The sequence below is a fragment of the Scheffersomyces amazonensis genome (genome assembly GCF_036850825.1).
Source record: "Scheffersomyces amazonensis strain UFMG-HMD-26.3 chromosome Unknown RJT21scaffold_4, whole genome shotgun sequence".
Taxonomy (NCBI): domain Eukaryota; kingdom Fungi; phylum Ascomycota; class Pichiomycetes; order Serinales; family Debaryomycetaceae; genus Scheffersomyces; species Scheffersomyces amazonensis.
Window position 1 is genome coordinate 505,393 of NW_027042744.1, and position 15,928 is coordinate 521,320.

The window sequence follows — 15,928 nt, forward strand, 5'->3', positions numbered from 1 at the left end:
ATACCCTCAACAACCTCAATTTCCTCCTCCAAATGATGATTCTATTGGTGAATTATTACTTATTCTATCATTTACACTTATGAGTTTATTACTTATTTTCCTAGTAAGTTTAATAGTTTATTGTGTAGTTAGAAGAAAGCTCAAATTAAATGATGAAGATATATCAAGACAAGAAGAAAATCAAGCATATCTTGAACTTAACTCAGATGAGTTAGAATTATATTTACAATCCAAAGAATACTTACAAGCTATTCCCTATTATAGAGGAGAATTATCTTTATCACAAAATTTATCTATTCAAGAAAAAGGAATCAATGCATATGAATTCATTAAGGATAGTCTGTTAACCAATAATGATTTAATGATCTTAAATAAATATGAATTAGATTTCTTTAAGAAACTTGAATGTTCTGTCCAAACTAATTTTCCCCTTCTTATGAAAAACGAAGTCTACTATTTTGAATCTAAAATCTATGCATTACCTGATCCTGAGAATACCATAATATCTGTAGGTTTAAGTATAAAACCATATCCTTGGTTTAGATTACCAGGTAGACATTTACATTCAATAAGTTATGATTCAAATGGATTCAGAAGATTTAATCAACCTTTTAAATTTGATCATGATCCTCCATTCCCAAAATTTGCTGAAGGTGATGTTATTGGTGTAGGTTATAGAGTTAGAAGTGGTACTGTATTTTTCACTCGTAATGGTAAAAAAGTTAGTGAATCAAAAATTGGTGGTCATATAAAGAACTTTAAAATTCCTCATCAAGGTCAATTATTCCCAATAATTGGAGCCAATAATCTTTGTACTGTTCATGTAAATTTAGGTCAACGTGGTTATGTATTTATTGAAGGAAATGTAAAAAGTTGGGGTTTAGCTCCAATAGAAGGTAATGGACCAGCTCCACCAGCCTATAATAAATTTAATTCAGATATTTTATTGGAAAGATCAGAAATTGATGATGATAATGACTTGAGTGAACGAGAAAATGATTTTCCACCTGACTTTTGGGAAATTCATGGTAATGACGATAATAATGGACAAATCGAAGGTGAAGGGAAATTTATGGGTTCTGATAGTGAGGAGATTATTGATCAAGATAAATTCAGCTACAATGCTTATAGTGATGTCAACTCCAATGACGAGAGAATAACTTTACATACTCTTGCTGCTGTACGTCCTGAAAGACCTCCTTCATATAACAGTGATAATGACAGCGATGATGAAAATGAAGATATTGATATTACTGTTGCTACTGCTCAAGAGAATTTTGATCAAGAACAACCTGAAGAACATCCTGAAAACCAACCTGTAGATGAAGAAATCATTGATGCCAGCAGTGATGTAGAAGTCGGCAATGATTCAAATGCTACCGAAGAAGAACAAGACAGAGATACCAATATCGATATTACTGAGAACTCATAAAAAACAGCATGGACGGACAAGAAGTATTCACACTCATTACGTTGATTTACTTTACTTTACTTTAATTTTATTTTATTTCATTTCTTCATATATACAATTACTGTACAGTTTGTTAGGTTTATTTTTTCTTTCAAGGCTTAATATTTTCATAATACATTTTTATTTCATTTCGTTAATTCGTTACTTTGCTATGTATACTACTGATGCATTTGTAGGCTCTCTAAGTGTGTTAATTGTTGGGACTTAGTCTGTTTCTTATCCCCTTATTGAACATGACAAATCCGGATCCACCCATTAATTGTACCCCAGATTTGCCCCCCGCACACGCCCGGTCGTACCACCTTTGAGATGTAATGTTTGACTTTTGATCTGTCCAGGTCTCCGAAAGCTTATTCTCACAAAAGTATCGCCCCATCGGACAATTAAATTCTATGGCATTTTGCGTTTTTGCGGCCCGCGCAATATGGCGATTTTTTTATGCTGCGAATATTTAAAATGTGGGGTAGGGGTAACTACGTCTTTTTATATTTTTTTGGGTTGGAAAGGTTAAACGGCTTAAATAGATTTAATTACCGTCATCACTTGAAGGTTACTTATACACAGTAGACAGTGTATTAAAGGAATCTAAAGGCTATTTTAGGTCTAAGGCTTTTCTTTTTTTATATAAGCTATACTTGGTAGTGATGGAATGCCTCAGTCTCCTGTTTTGTAGTTGTCTCTCTCCTAAATGGACATATATATCCAAATATATTATAGTTTATAACAATGATTCAATGGACAAATGGAAATAGAAGCTTAAACACAAAGAAGCCATCATGACTTCTTCAGCCCGGATCCGCAAAATTCCTATTGTCAAGATCTCTGTGGGGACTCCGATGCATGCCCAGACTCTAGTAGAATTGTGAATGATCAGGAGTAAAAGATTTTTATTCCTCAATTAGGAGATTATCTTGCGTGTACATAGGTGTGGTTGTCACATAAAATAATGTAAAATTAAAAGAAACATCAATAAACTATACGGCTATTCACGGGGGATATTTTAGCGAGCAATGGCATTTTTTTTTGTAACTCATCTTTTTGTTAGAGAGGAGTCAATTTAACTGTCTCAGTCATGAGCCTTTTTACCAAGTGTCCACTGTACGCTGGTGATATTCCCGAAGGAGAGATTGAACTTGTATCATCTCCACAATTGCAAGGTGATCTGTAGTTAAATAAACAATTCAAAATAAATTCTGTTGGTGCCACCATCTCGGGGACATTTCTATTAATTTATAGACGTTGAATTTTAAAACTGGAAAACTTTTAGTTTCTCCACATTTTACTATTCTTTGTTTTTTGAACGGCAGTTTGAATTATAAATATTGCTCTAATTCCTTATCAGACCAATTAAATTCAGAATTAGTTATTTTGTTAAATTGACGTTAGTATTGGCACGGTTGTTCTCACTGATAATTGATAATTGTATTCCTGATTAAGCCTTATCATTATAACGGCTTTAATATATTTTTAAAATTTGACGTCACATAGAATATGATTCAGAAATTCACTTGCGTTCCTCGCACAGATTACGAAGTTATAATTGTTTCAAATGGTACCATAGATCAAGTAGAATCTAAGTTAATAGAAATTAATGAACACACTAACAATGAAATACCACTTAATTCTAATATCACATATTTGGATAATTTTAGTCAATTAATCCAACATTTGAATAGAAATGTCCCTGGAAATATATTCAACGGTAAAGTTTTATTCATGTTCTTCAATGGTCTTTACTATATTCAAGATTTTTTAAGTGATTTAATTGATCACTATAATACCAAAACCATTCTCAATTCGGAATACTTAGCTTTCAACAAATATCAAAATAAGAAGAAAATCATTAACAAAGATCCCGAATTTGAAAGAATTGAAAATGTTTACTTTTATTTTGATTCATCAGTATCTATTGATACTACTACCACCTCATCACCTTATGCGTTTTTGGTCCAATCAAATTATACACCTGCTAGTGATAAGAACCCTTTCAATACTGTAGTCACTATTGCTAATGATATTTTAAAGAAAATGAGTTTTATGATAGGAAGAATTCGAGGTTTATACATTGATGACTTTCAACTCAGTAATGATAAAGTAGTACCATTACATAGTTTAATGAGAAACTTTCCTAGTGTGGAAAGAATAGAGTTGTCCAGTTACACACAACTTCTAATGAAGGATATGATCTTATAATTAATTATAGAATAAAAGTACTTGTTGACTTAATATATGCATGTTACACTAAATTACTCTGATTTGACCCGTTCTTTGATTTGAAACTTTAATGGAAAGCTGCAAAATTTGTCACATTACCTATTTTTTTCCATACAATTCGGTTTTTTTAACTTTACCACTCCATACAATCAGATCAAATGACCCTTTTATTAACAAGAATAATAAATGAGACTATTGTATTCGACTTCTTCTTTATTATTCACAATATCTAATTTTAACACCACTTTTTGTTACTGAGTTTTCACTCTATAAATAAATTGCCCCGAAAAAATGAGAAGCTGCAAAAAAATGCCACCGTACACCTAATATAAAACATTATTCATAGAATAGAAAATTAATTGCTCTCCAATAATCAGATGACTATTCAAGTTATAGGTTTTATTCAAAGTTTCTTCAGGTCTGGTACTGCAAGTGGAACAATCTTTGTTGGAGCGAAATGTTTGTCTTTGGATCTCATGCATATTCAATCTACTTTATAGTCAGTTATATCAATATTCTGTATTGAAAAGAATCAGAGAATTTGAAATAATAGATTTTCTAGCATCTCAACAAGACTCCTTCTATAGATTGATGAAAGTGACGCCAGACGTAAGAGTCTTTGTTAGACAAAATTCGAAAGAGTTTATGTTTCTTTGGGATGTTAGTTCGCAATATTAAATTCACCTTTCTATCCTCTTCAAATATTTTCCATAGACTTTATAGAACCTATAACATTTTCCAAAAGTAAAGTATTGTATCCCTTACACTTAATCAGTATCTGACAGACTTGGTCCCTGCATGCACTATAGTCCGAATCACAGACCGTCCCTGTCAATTATAGATCTCCGCAATGTACTGCCTAATTAGGCTTACGGCGCGCTTAAACGCGGAATCCCCATCCCAGTTTGATTCGGCTATCTACTCCGAGACCAACTGATTAGATAGATAAGTCCCTACAAATACTATTAACACTACCTTTCTATAACTGTAATAACTATATAGAAAGTTTGTGAATTATTGACCGTAATACTATTGTAGAACACCTAATAGTTTGTTAAGAAATGCAAGAATTACTAGTACAGAACGTTCCGTATCTATGGTTATTAGTAGCCGGACTAACCTTAGCCTACTCCATAACAAAATGGTATACTATTACTACTGATAAAGCAAACCAATCCATACTAGTACGGAAGTTCCCAGCCATTGGAAATGATTTCGATTGGAAACAAACCAAACCTTTAAGAGTTCGACCTTTTGAGAATCAAAAGAACTTTAATGTTAATATGAAGATCATTAACTTAGCCAAGACACCTGAAGATTGGTTACTTATTGAAGACACATACTTAGAACAAACTAGATTAAGAAAGAAGTTTACAGAAATGTATCCCAACCATACTTATTTTAGTTATGATAATGAAATAACTAGTGCTGCTGTAAGAGAATTTTATGAAATAGTTACAAATTATTTATTAACTAGATATCCTCAATACTTCAAATATAATTGGTGGACTGGAATGATAACTAATCAAATTAATGGTTTAACATTTCCTAAACATTCTAAATCTGATACTCCAAGTCAATTAATCTTACATTTAGCTGCTAATATAGAAGAAGATATAGTAATTCTTTTAAAGGATAACCCCAAAGATCCAGAAGGTGAATATATTTATCGAGCTGGAGTTAGTGGATTTCCAGCTGGATTTGATCCTCTGCATGGTTATAATAAACCATTATCATATATTCATGGTCCAGTACCTCAATATCCCAATAGACTTAAATTATCTATGGGTAAATTCTTTAATAATTTAAAACCTAAAGATCTTTGGGTTAGACATAATTGGTCAATTCAAACTCATACTGCTTATTTTAGTCTTGATTCAAATCATGGTCGTGATGGTGAAAAGATTAAACAACTTCGATATGATGAAATTGATTTTGATAATTCATGTTTCTTACGTTGTGAACGTCAAATACTTACTAGATTACCTAAACTGAAAGCTAACATTATGACAGTTCGAACTTTTTTAACTCCTATAAAGCAAATTAAAGCTGAAGGATTAGGTGAAGAACTTTGTAAAGGTATTGATGGATTACCAGACGATTTAGCATTTTATAAAAAGAGAGGTGCTTGGGGTGAGGCTGTGAAGCAATATTTACGTGAGTAAACAATCCATAAACATATATATTTTAGTAATAATTGAAGTAGAAGAATAATAGACTTATTTTATTTTAGACTTATTTTAGAAAATGTTTTAACTTTACTCATTTAATTTGACATAATTTGCAGGGAATAATCCGACTTCTCCAGAATTGGAATGTTTACCGGACCACCAGTCATCATCGACAAATTCGATTTCAACAATCAAATCTCCTTCTTTGAATTCAATCTCGTTATCTTCATCTCTATCGTAGTCATACTCTGCAACAGCACTTGGTTTAGAAGCTACTGGTTCTGATTTGGGAGTTGGTTCAGGCTCAGCTTTTGGTTGTGGTACAGGTTCAGGTACTGGTTCAGGTTCAGCATGTTTAGTTCCATTTTCATTCAATTTAACATAAGCTGCTGGGAATAATCCTACTTCACCAGATTTGGCATGCTTACCAGTCCACCATTCTTCGTCGGTGAACTCGATATCTATAATCAAATCTCCATCATCAAACCCGATCTCATTATCATCATCCTTAACGTAATCATATTCAGCAGTTGCTGTGACAGACTCTTTAACTGGTTCATGTTTTGGCTCTACTACAGCAGCTGCTGGAGCTGGAGCTGGAGGTAAGCTACGAGATGGTAACACAGGTGCAGCCTCTTCCTCTTCCTCTTCTTCTGGTTCTGGTTCTGGTTGAACTTGTCTTACTGGAGGTGGAGGTAAACTACGAGAAGGTAAAACTGGTGCTGGTTCTTCTTCTTCTTCTGGATCTTCTTCTGGCTCTTCTTGCTTGACCACAGGTGGAATAACTCTTCTTGGAGGTGCAGAAAAGGCTGGTTTGATGATTGCAGGTTCTTCAGGTTCCTCAGGTTCTTCTATTTTGACTTTATCTTCAAATTCTTGAGATAAAGAAGCAGATTGTGGTTCTTCATCAGCAGGTACAGTCTTATATTTACCTCTCTTTTCAGCCCAAATTTGAGCAGGAGTCTTACCACCTTCAGCTCCAAAATCTTTAGAAATACCTCCTACTACTTTATTAATTTTACTAGGAACAACAGGTTGACTTGGAGCTGAACCAAATTTAGGAGATGCAGCAGCAGGAGCATAACGAGAAGCAACAGAATGGGATACTTTTGGTTTAGGTAAGGAAGTTAATCTTTCTGAATCATTACTCTTATAAGTTTGTAATCTATCTTGTAATGATTTTGGTTCTTCTGGTTCAGCTTCTGGTTCTGGTGCAGCTTTTGGTTCTGGTTCTGGAGCCTTTTCAACTGGTTTAAATGGTTTAGGAGTTGAAGAAATAGTGTCTGATTTTTGCAGTCTTAAAGCTCCAATATCAACTTTGGTAGGTTTATAAGCAGAAGGTACATCTTCCAAAGGTTTTTGATCGAAATCTCTGACTTCAACATCCTTTTCATCTCCCCAACCATCGTTTGTGTCTATCTTTTTAGGTGGAAACACTGGTTTGGATTTGACAGGAGCAATTGGTTTTCCAGTAGATTTAGGTACAAAAGAACTGACTGGAGTTGGTTTAGGAGCTGGTTTAATAGTTGGTTTAGCTACAATTGGTTTTGGAGTAGTAGTGGTAGTAGTAGATCCAGCAGTTTGAATAGAGTATCTGGCACCTGCAGCAGCACCAACACGATGAAGAAAATCATCAACATCTAAATCATCTTGATCTCTAGCAGTAATTTGAACATGATAACCACTTAAAATCTTTGATACATCAGCAAAATTAGTAGCAAATGATAAACGAGATTTAGCAGGAGCATTATCAGGACACCATCCAAGTAATAAATTTTTAAATACATCTGAACCAGGAACTGTAACTCTGGCTAAACCAAATTGAACTTGACCATCTGAGAAATGTTCAACAAATTCATTTAATGATCCATTACCAGTATCACTAACTTGTAAAGTTGAATCCTTTGATACAGTATATACTACATAGTTAATATCTGTATCACCTCTAACGACTCTTTCATAAGAATCTTGAATCTTTTTAGCGTTCGTGGATAAATCAATTTTCTCCATGGTGAGGTAGTGACAAACAATTCAATTGATATAAGAGACAATTGCAATTGGTAGTGGAATAGGCTTTAAACTACCGGTGTCGTGTTAGTGATGAGTGGGCGAGCGAGTGAGCGAGAGAGCGAGAGAGCGAAATTTCAATCCCACACTTTTGTCGGAGCGAGCATAGGCCAGTGGCTGGGGCAGGAGCAGGGGCAGGAGCAGTGGACATTAGTGGCCATTATTAGTGTTAGTGAGTAAGAATTTAAGCGTAGTAAGATTAGTGAAATATTAGATCAGTGATGTTAATTAACTATACAGTAACTAATAACTAAATAACTACGAATTGACCTTTACAAGCGCATATACTAAACACCACATCATAATAAATCCAGGAACATTACTGAAGATACCTTCGAAAAATATATCTCTAATGGGATTAGTAAAGAATTTATCGGGCTGATTCTGACAACATACCGCAAAGAACATACCATTAGTAATAGTAATACCAACTAAGTAGAATGAGAATCCGTAAGCTGACTCTAAGGTAAGAATTCCGGCTCCTATACCTAAGACTAGGGAGGCGATATCTTGAGCTCGTTGAAGTTTTTGGTGATTACTTTGGATACTAGGAGGGTATATTATATCTGGCATGTTGATTATTGTATATGTAGTAGTATTATGTAGTAGTATATGCAGTGGTAGTAGTGGTAGTAGTAGTTGTATATGTAGTGGCAGTACCGGTAGGTGTTTAGTCTAGTGTGATAGGAGTCCTGAAAAATTAGGTACTTTAGTAGTAGTAGTGAAAGTGATAGTGATAATTGATTATTAGATTCACAGTCACGCTTGAAGACTAGTAATGGAGTATTACTGTGTAGTTAATGTCCAATTAATATCTAGTGGAGTAGTAGTAGTAGTCGATTGTAGTAGCAAATACTTCCGACTTTTTTCTTTCATATTATCCGGTAATAATTCAAACCGGTCGTTAGGATTTTCCAACCGAGGGTGGATTCATATCAAAAGTCCGCAATAATAGAAGAAGTGCTTATAAACGAGAAGCAATCTGCATATTAGACTTTAGACACTCTTCACTATCTTTAACATTGTAATCATGCCGTACATTATGCGGCTATCGTTTACACTTAACTTATTTTATTCTTCCATACAGCCTTTGTATTATACAGCATGTAATCAATTGCGATATTTTAAGTTGCTAACTTTAAATTTTCACATTTCACAGCTATCAGAGGACGCAAAGGGCGTATGTACAAACAATGCAACTTCACATTACTTTTTAGGTTATGTAAAGGATATTCCTTGAGTATAAATTAGTTAGAAATTCTCCATTCTCAATTAAATAACAAATATTAAGCAATCTTAACATGACATTGATTGACTTAACAAGTGGAGAACCACTTAAAGAATTTAAGAAGTTTTCTACTTTGAATAGTAAAATTCCAAAAACACAGAAAGATACTGGAATTAGAATTAAATGGTTGGTTGATTCATCTGAATTAATTACTGATGAAATTAAACAAGCTACTGAAATAGTTCAAAATATTCAAGATAGAGGTCAGTACTTTAAGAGAGACAAGAATGTTATTGGTGTTCTTGTTCAATCTGGTGATGAACCATGTGCATTTGCTGGTTGGTACGGACCTGATCATGTAGGTGCGTGGAATGTTTACGGAGATCAACCGAAGAATACTCAACAAACTTATTATTTGGGAGATGCAGAAACACTCTTTGTTGGCTTGTTTTAGGTGAATTAGGTATAGCTAATATTTGTCCGAAATCCACTTCCGAGGGTACGATGTATTACTTACGACCGAGACCCATTGATTAGTGATGCACATATAGTAGAACAGAAGTATAGTATAGCAGCATAGCAATATAGTAGTACAGTCTAGGAGTATATAAGTATAAATATAGAAGAATTAGTATACATTTATAGCATTTACTTATAGTATAGATTATAGTGGTACCGAGTCAGTATCTGACTCTCAGTAATTGCTTAGTGAAAAACTCGCACTAATTATTCACTATCACTATAACTGCCACTATCAGTACCACTAGCACTACCACCACTACCACCACTACCACCACTACCACCACCAGCACCACCACCACAATATGGATACTAACACTCTAAAACAGTTCCTATTCCAACTACCTCTTCAGTCCCGCTACAAATTCGACAAAGAAGTCCGTCAACAAATCCGGAAAGCACTTTTCTTAGCCGTTAGTCATGAAGGCAAATATCTTAATTGGTTATTCCCTAATGGGAAACTCGACAATATTGACAGTATGATTAATAAAGTTGAAAGTGAATATGAATGGCTATTTGCTAACTACTATAAACTTAATTTAAAACGTCGAGATGCTAAATATGATACTCATAATCATCATGCATTCCATGCTAATCTGCCATGTGCTAGAATCTTTAGAAAAGGTGAACCCATATATCGATGTTTAACTTGTGGATTTGATGATACTTGTGCGTTATGTTCGCATTGTTATCATCCGGAATATCATGAAGGTCATAAAGTTCATATAACCATTTGTCAACGAGAAAATGGAGGAGTATGTGATTGTGGAGATCCTGAAGCTTGGGTTAAAGAATATTTTTGTCCATATGCTGTTGAAGATGATGAAAGTTTACCAATACGAGATTCACAAATGCCTCAAGATTTAGAAAATTCCTTTATAAAAACCATTGAAGTATTATTAGATTATGTTATAGATGTAATGAGTCAATCTGATGCTCAATTTGAAGATCCAGAAGAGGCCAGTCAATCACAAGTTGAATTAAAAACCATTAATGGATCCTTAAATCCGACTAAATATGGATTAAATATTAATATGAATGATATTAATAATGATGAATATTATTTGATTGTATATAATGATCAAATTAGACAATATAGAGATGCAGTACAAAGAATTCATTTAGCCAGTAAAAAAGTTAAGAATTTTGCCGTAATGATTACTGAAAAAGTTCAAAATTATGGAATGGCTAAAGTTATAAGTTCTCGAGATATTAATTTATTACTTGAAAGACAAAAAATTCTTAGTGCAACAGGTTTAGCTTCATGTATTAGAAGTCATAGAGATGTATTTCGTGAAGATATGTGTGATGAAATACTTAATTGGATATATGATTTAACTGAAAGTGAAATGTTTAAAACCAATAATCGAGTCAAAAATTTATTCTGTCGAGCCTTTTGTGGGAAATGGAATAATGGACTTTTAGTAAGTAGTATAAAATCTTATCAATATAAAGTGGGATCATTAGATCCTTCCTTAAAGATTCCCAAAATAAATTGCTTTAAAAAGGCCCTGAATCATTGGTATTTCCATCCCTCCAAATGGAATTTACCCGATGAAATTTGTCAAGAATGTGATTATAATTTAACTGAATCAGATTATGATATAAGTTCATCCCATCTTGGATCTCGTCTACAATATTTTATTTATTTAGATGTTAGATTTTGGAAATCCATTCGAATTTTATTACATGATTTATATTCAACTTCATTAATAACTAATTTATATTATAAGAATATTGTATCATGTCAATATGTTGATATATATCCCACCATTGCGGATATGTTTCTTACCATGGATAGAGAACCGGAATTAAATATCATGTGTACTTTATCAACTCAATTATTTACTTGTCCATCCAATTCAACTTCCATAGTTCAACATGGAGATATTTCAAGAATCTTTGCTTCAATATATGGATTCCTAACGGTGGAAGAAATACGATCACCAGAAGAAATTGAAATTACTCATGAAATATCCATGAAATCTTTAAAGAATAGACGTTGGGGACAAATCTTTTTTGATATTGGATACATTTTAAGTCGGAGTCGAGATTCTAAATCCATATTAACTAGTAATATAATCCCCATGGCTTGTGATATCTTGGCACTTTTCCAAGGTAGACCTGTTATGAAACGAGAAAAGAAGAATCATGTAGAATATGAAAGTCCGGATTATACAGCATTCTTTCATGCTATACTGGTAATATATCAATTTGGAGAATATATTGCTCATTGTTTATGTAATTTATGTGATGATGAATTAAAGAAATCCCTTTCAAAGAATGCCATAAATTATGTTATTGGATTCTTATTAAAATTAGAAAATAATGATTATCCTGGACTTATGGATGATTCAGTAGATGTAAATTTATCATCAGAAAAATCCATTTCAAAGGAACCTATTGGAGGAAATATAATTCAACATTTCCGAATCGATGAAGAAAAAGTTAGTTTCTTACATCCCATCCATTCATTTTTAAGTTGGTTAATTGAATTACTGGAATTTCAATCACCTTCTGATTTGGTAGATGCACTAGAATCTTCATCAAAGTCAAAGATTTGTCATGGTCAACAAATTGAAATCGATTTAGCCAATCCTTTAACTTGTATATTTGATTATCCTATAAGAACTATAGTACTTATGTCACAAATTAAATCGGGATTTTGGGTAAGAAATGGATTTAGTGTAAGATCTCAATTACAATTGTATCGTAGTACCGGACTTCGAGAGAGTGGATATATGAGAGATTTATTCTTAACTCAAGTATTTATTAATTCCAATAGTCCCAATTTAGTGTGTTACTTATTATTTAGTCGGTGGTTATTAATGGATGGATGGATTAATGAAGTTTCTATTTCTACCACCACCACCACCACCACCACCACTCCTTTGGTATATGATCTGAAAACTTTACCATACATGTTGGAAGAATGTATGAATTTCTTCATCCATAGTCTAACGGAAGATTTATATCTTCGAGGTCTTAAGGATGAAGTAGTTAATCGACTTCGAATTAAACATGAAATCATTCATAATTTATGTTTTGGACCTATGAATTATACTAAGATGTGTTCGCAAATCCCTGATCATATAACTTCAGAAAAGAGATTCGATATAATTCTTACGGAAATGACGGATTTCGTACCTCCCAAGGGGGCCAGTGATATAGGAGTTTATCATTTAAAAGAAGAGTATCTTGATGAAATAAATCCTTACTATTTTAATTATACAACTAACACTAAAGATGATGCCATTAAATTTGTTAAGGATCGAATACGGAAAAGAATTCGTAAACCATATTCGGAAATCGTTATTGAACCGAAATTAAGAAGTCCTCAAGAATTAGGAAATTTCCGATACATTGGGAATTTCTCTGCTTCCACATACTTTAGTGATTTCTTAATTAAAACTTTACAATATATTAAAGCCGAAGAAATTGAAGCTGATAGTTTATTGGAAACTGCCTTACATTTAATTCATATTTGTGCGTTTGAAAATACTGTGGATATGCAACAATATGGATCATTTTATGATCGATTTGTCAATGTATCCGATGTTCATAAAACTTCAGTAGCAGTCTTATTGTATGATTTCTTAAATAATGATATCTTTAAGAATCATCATTCAAAAATTCGATATATCCTCAAGGTATTTGAAGATAAATATCAAACTCTTAATAAGATATTGAATGAACAAATCGATTCATTTGATATTATAAAAGTGAATTTAAATACCAATGAATGTGAAGATGAAAATGATTATGAAAAGAAGAAACGAATTGCTCAAGAACGTCAGGCTAAATTAATGGCTAAATTTAAAAAGAGACAATCATCATTCTTAAAGAATAATCATTTTGAACCTAATGGCAGTGATATTGAAATGGAAGATTATGAAGAAGAAAATGGCTGGAGGTTTCCGGAGGCTCATTGTTTATTATGTCAAAATGCAGCGGATGAAAGTCCCTTTGGAATTATGACATATATCACTAAATCTTCGGAATTTAGAACTATCCCATTTGATGATAAGTATTGGTTTGTTAAATCCTTTTCCGATGGACCTAATTTAGATGATGGAGAAGATTCCACTACCAGCACTGACATTAAATCCGATAAATGGAAGAGTTATATGCATAAAGTGAAAGAAAGTAATGTGATTGGGCCTGGATTCTCTCATCAAGATCATGTGGATAGTAAATTAGTTTCTGTAAGTTGTGGTCATGGAATGCACTTTCTGTGTTATATGAATTTTGTTAATTCTCGTAGTAATCTGATTCAAATTACTAGAAATACTCCAGAAAATATCGAACATAAGGAATTCATATGTCCATTATGTAAAGCCATTAATAATCTGTTTATTCCTATAATTTGGAATCGAAATAATCGAAGTTTACAAAACTTTTTACAATTGACTCCATTAAATACTTTAGAAACTTTAAATCCCAAAATCGTTCATGATATTCAATGGTATAATCGATTTGAACAATGTTATAAAGAAGATGTAGAAAAATTATCGATCTTACTGTCTGTTGAAAAGGATACGATATTTCTGAATTTAGATGCAAGAGGAAATAACGAAATAAATACTCGTCAACAAAATTTTAAATCTTTATTAAGTAATATGTTTCAAATCCTTTCTTGTTTAACTTTCCCACAAATTTTTAAACCAGATGCCACATTTATATTGGTTAATACCGTAAAATCCCTTGAAATATCTCTTCGAGGTATCCCTATAAAGGAACAACTTGTAATTAATCAAATTTCCAATAAATCATTAATTAATTTAAGAACTTTAAGTGAATTTCGAAATTCTTCAATTCTTATGAAAGTTAATAATTGGTTACAAGTTCCAAACCCCGGCAGTGATGTATATTCCAAATCTTTAGCTAAATTATTTTCATTATCTACTATTCAAATGAATACTAGTATATTAGAATCGGATTTTCTTGATACTTTAGTTAGTATATTACCTACTCCATCAGCGGGATTTTCATTTAATACTATATTAAATGGATGTTTAGTAGGTCATATAATTCAATCTTTTCATATTATATGTAAAGAAATTATTGCTCATGATTATTATAAGAGTGCTGATTTTTCTATAGTAGATATCCCTATTCTACAAGAAACTATCGATCCAACCGTGGCTAAATCTTTAAGAATTATGTTTAGAAAGTTTAAAATCATTTATGATACTAATGATGAAGATAATAGTAATATAATTAATGATGAAAGATTCATATTAGTATTATATTCAATGATAATTAAAGCCACTACCCCATTTTTAAGACGAGCAGCTATTTATTCCTTTGTTCAATGTGCCAATTATGATGGATTACAATTATCATATCCTAATATTAATTTAGAAGCTGATAGATTAAGTCAATTCTTAAATGTAAAACTTGTAAGTGAATATTTAGATCAATTCACTAGTCAAGATAAATCTTATGAAAGTAATGTATTTAGTGGATTTTTATTATATTTAAGAAGTGGGAAATCCAATATTGAACCTTTAAGTATTAAACGAATGGAATATCCCGGGATTATTAAATTAACTGAATTACCTGATCGATTAGATTTCTTCTTTACTAAATATTATTATCTGGATAAGTATAATAATCCTCATATGTCAATTGAAGATCCAGCTGTTTGTTTATTCTGTGGAGAAGTGGTTGATATTCAAAAATCAGCTATTGGATGTAATGAAGGTCAATGTACTACGCATTATTTAAAAGAATGTGCTAATAATGTGGGGATATTTTTATTACCTAAAGATCGATCATTATTATTACTTCATAAGAATGGAGGATCATTTTATAATGCACCATTCTTAGATCAACATGGAGAATTACCAGGAGGAGAACCTAAGAAGCCCAAGACACTTTATTTGATGAAGCCACGATATGATGAGTTTATGAGGAATGTTTGGTTACAGCATAATGTGCCTAATGTTATAGTACGTAATCTTGAGAGTGTAATGGATATGGGAGGATGGGATACGTTGTAGTATAAATTTATTGTATATGTATAATATACATGTATAATATGTATAGTATAGTATATGTAATGAGTATGTGTATAGTATATGTAATGAGTATGTGTATAGTATATGTATACCTATAACATGATTTACTGTGTAATACTATTTATAAAAGTGTGTATAGTATTAATGTATATAATAAAGTAGTATGTGTATAATATATAGTATGTATAATTATACTATATAATACGAGAGTGTGTACTAATTATATACTGTACTT

The 15,928-nt window shown here is 32.3% G+C and overlaps 7 protein-coding genes across 7 annotated transcripts; 5 read left to right on the plus strand and 2 right to left on the minus strand. All coding sequences in view use genetic code 12, as the record gives it.

Moving 5' to 3' along the window:
* Positions 1–79: 79 nt before the first annotated feature.
* On the plus strand, positions 80–1,432 carry RJT21DRAFT_86425 (uncharacterized protein; the record flags this gene model as incomplete). The annotated part of the gene is made up of 1 exon (XM_064885474.1): positions 80–1,432. One exon carries the CDS (start codon positions 80–82, stop codon positions 1,430–1,432), a length of 1,353 nt encoding a protein of 450 aa, XP_064737724.1.
* Positions 1,433–2,962: 1,530 nt separating this feature from the next.
* On the plus strand, positions 2,963–3,664 carry RJT21DRAFT_114559 (uncharacterized protein; the record flags this gene model as incomplete). The annotated part of the gene is made up of 1 exon (XM_064880254.1): positions 2,963–3,664. One exon carries the CDS (start codon positions 2,963–2,965, stop codon positions 3,662–3,664), a length of 702 nt encoding a protein of 233 aa, XP_064737725.1.
* An 883-nt stretch (positions 3,665–4,547) lies between these two features.
* On the plus strand, positions 4,548–6,160 carry RJT21DRAFT_40496 (uncharacterized protein). Its single transcript, XM_064884457.1, has one exon. The coding sequence runs from the start codon at positions 4,747–4,749 to the stop codon at positions 5,848–5,850; it is 1,104 nt and encodes a 367-aa protein (XP_064737726.1). The 5' UTR covers positions 4,548–4,746; the 3' UTR covers positions 5,851–6,160.
* On the minus strand, positions 5,897–8,107 carry ABP1 (Abp1p). The gene has a single exon (XM_064884455.1). The coding sequence runs from the start codon at positions 7,864–7,866 to the stop codon at positions 5,944–5,946; it is 1,923 nt and encodes a 640-aa protein (XP_064737727.1). The 5' UTR covers positions 7,867–8,107; the 3' UTR covers positions 5,897–5,943.
* A 74-nt stretch (positions 8,108–8,181) lies between these two features.
* On the minus strand, positions 8,182–8,496 carry RJT21DRAFT_114562 (uncharacterized protein; the record flags this gene model as incomplete). The annotated part of the gene is made up of 1 exon (XM_064880255.1): positions 8,182–8,496. One exon carries the CDS (start codon positions 8,494–8,496, stop codon positions 8,182–8,184), a length of 315 nt encoding a protein of 104 aa, XP_064737728.1.
* A 553-nt stretch (positions 8,497–9,049) lies between these two features.
* Positions 9,050–9,907, plus strand: RJT21DRAFT_40455 (uncharacterized protein). Its single transcript, XM_064884454.1, has one exon. The coding sequence runs from the start codon at positions 9,225–9,227 to the stop codon at positions 9,603–9,605; it is 381 nt and encodes a 126-aa protein (XP_064737729.1). The 5' UTR covers positions 9,050–9,224; the 3' UTR covers positions 9,606–9,907.
* Position 9,908: 1 nt separating this feature from the next.
* Positions 9,909–15,838, plus strand: RJT21DRAFT_40452 (putative ubiquitin-protein ligase). Its single transcript, XM_064884453.1, has one exon. The coding sequence runs from the start codon at positions 9,976–9,978 to the stop codon at positions 15,673–15,675; it is 5,700 nt and encodes a 1,899-aa protein (XP_064737730.1). The 5' UTR covers positions 9,909–9,975; the 3' UTR covers positions 15,676–15,838.
* Positions 15,839–15,928: the final 90 nt, after the last annotated feature.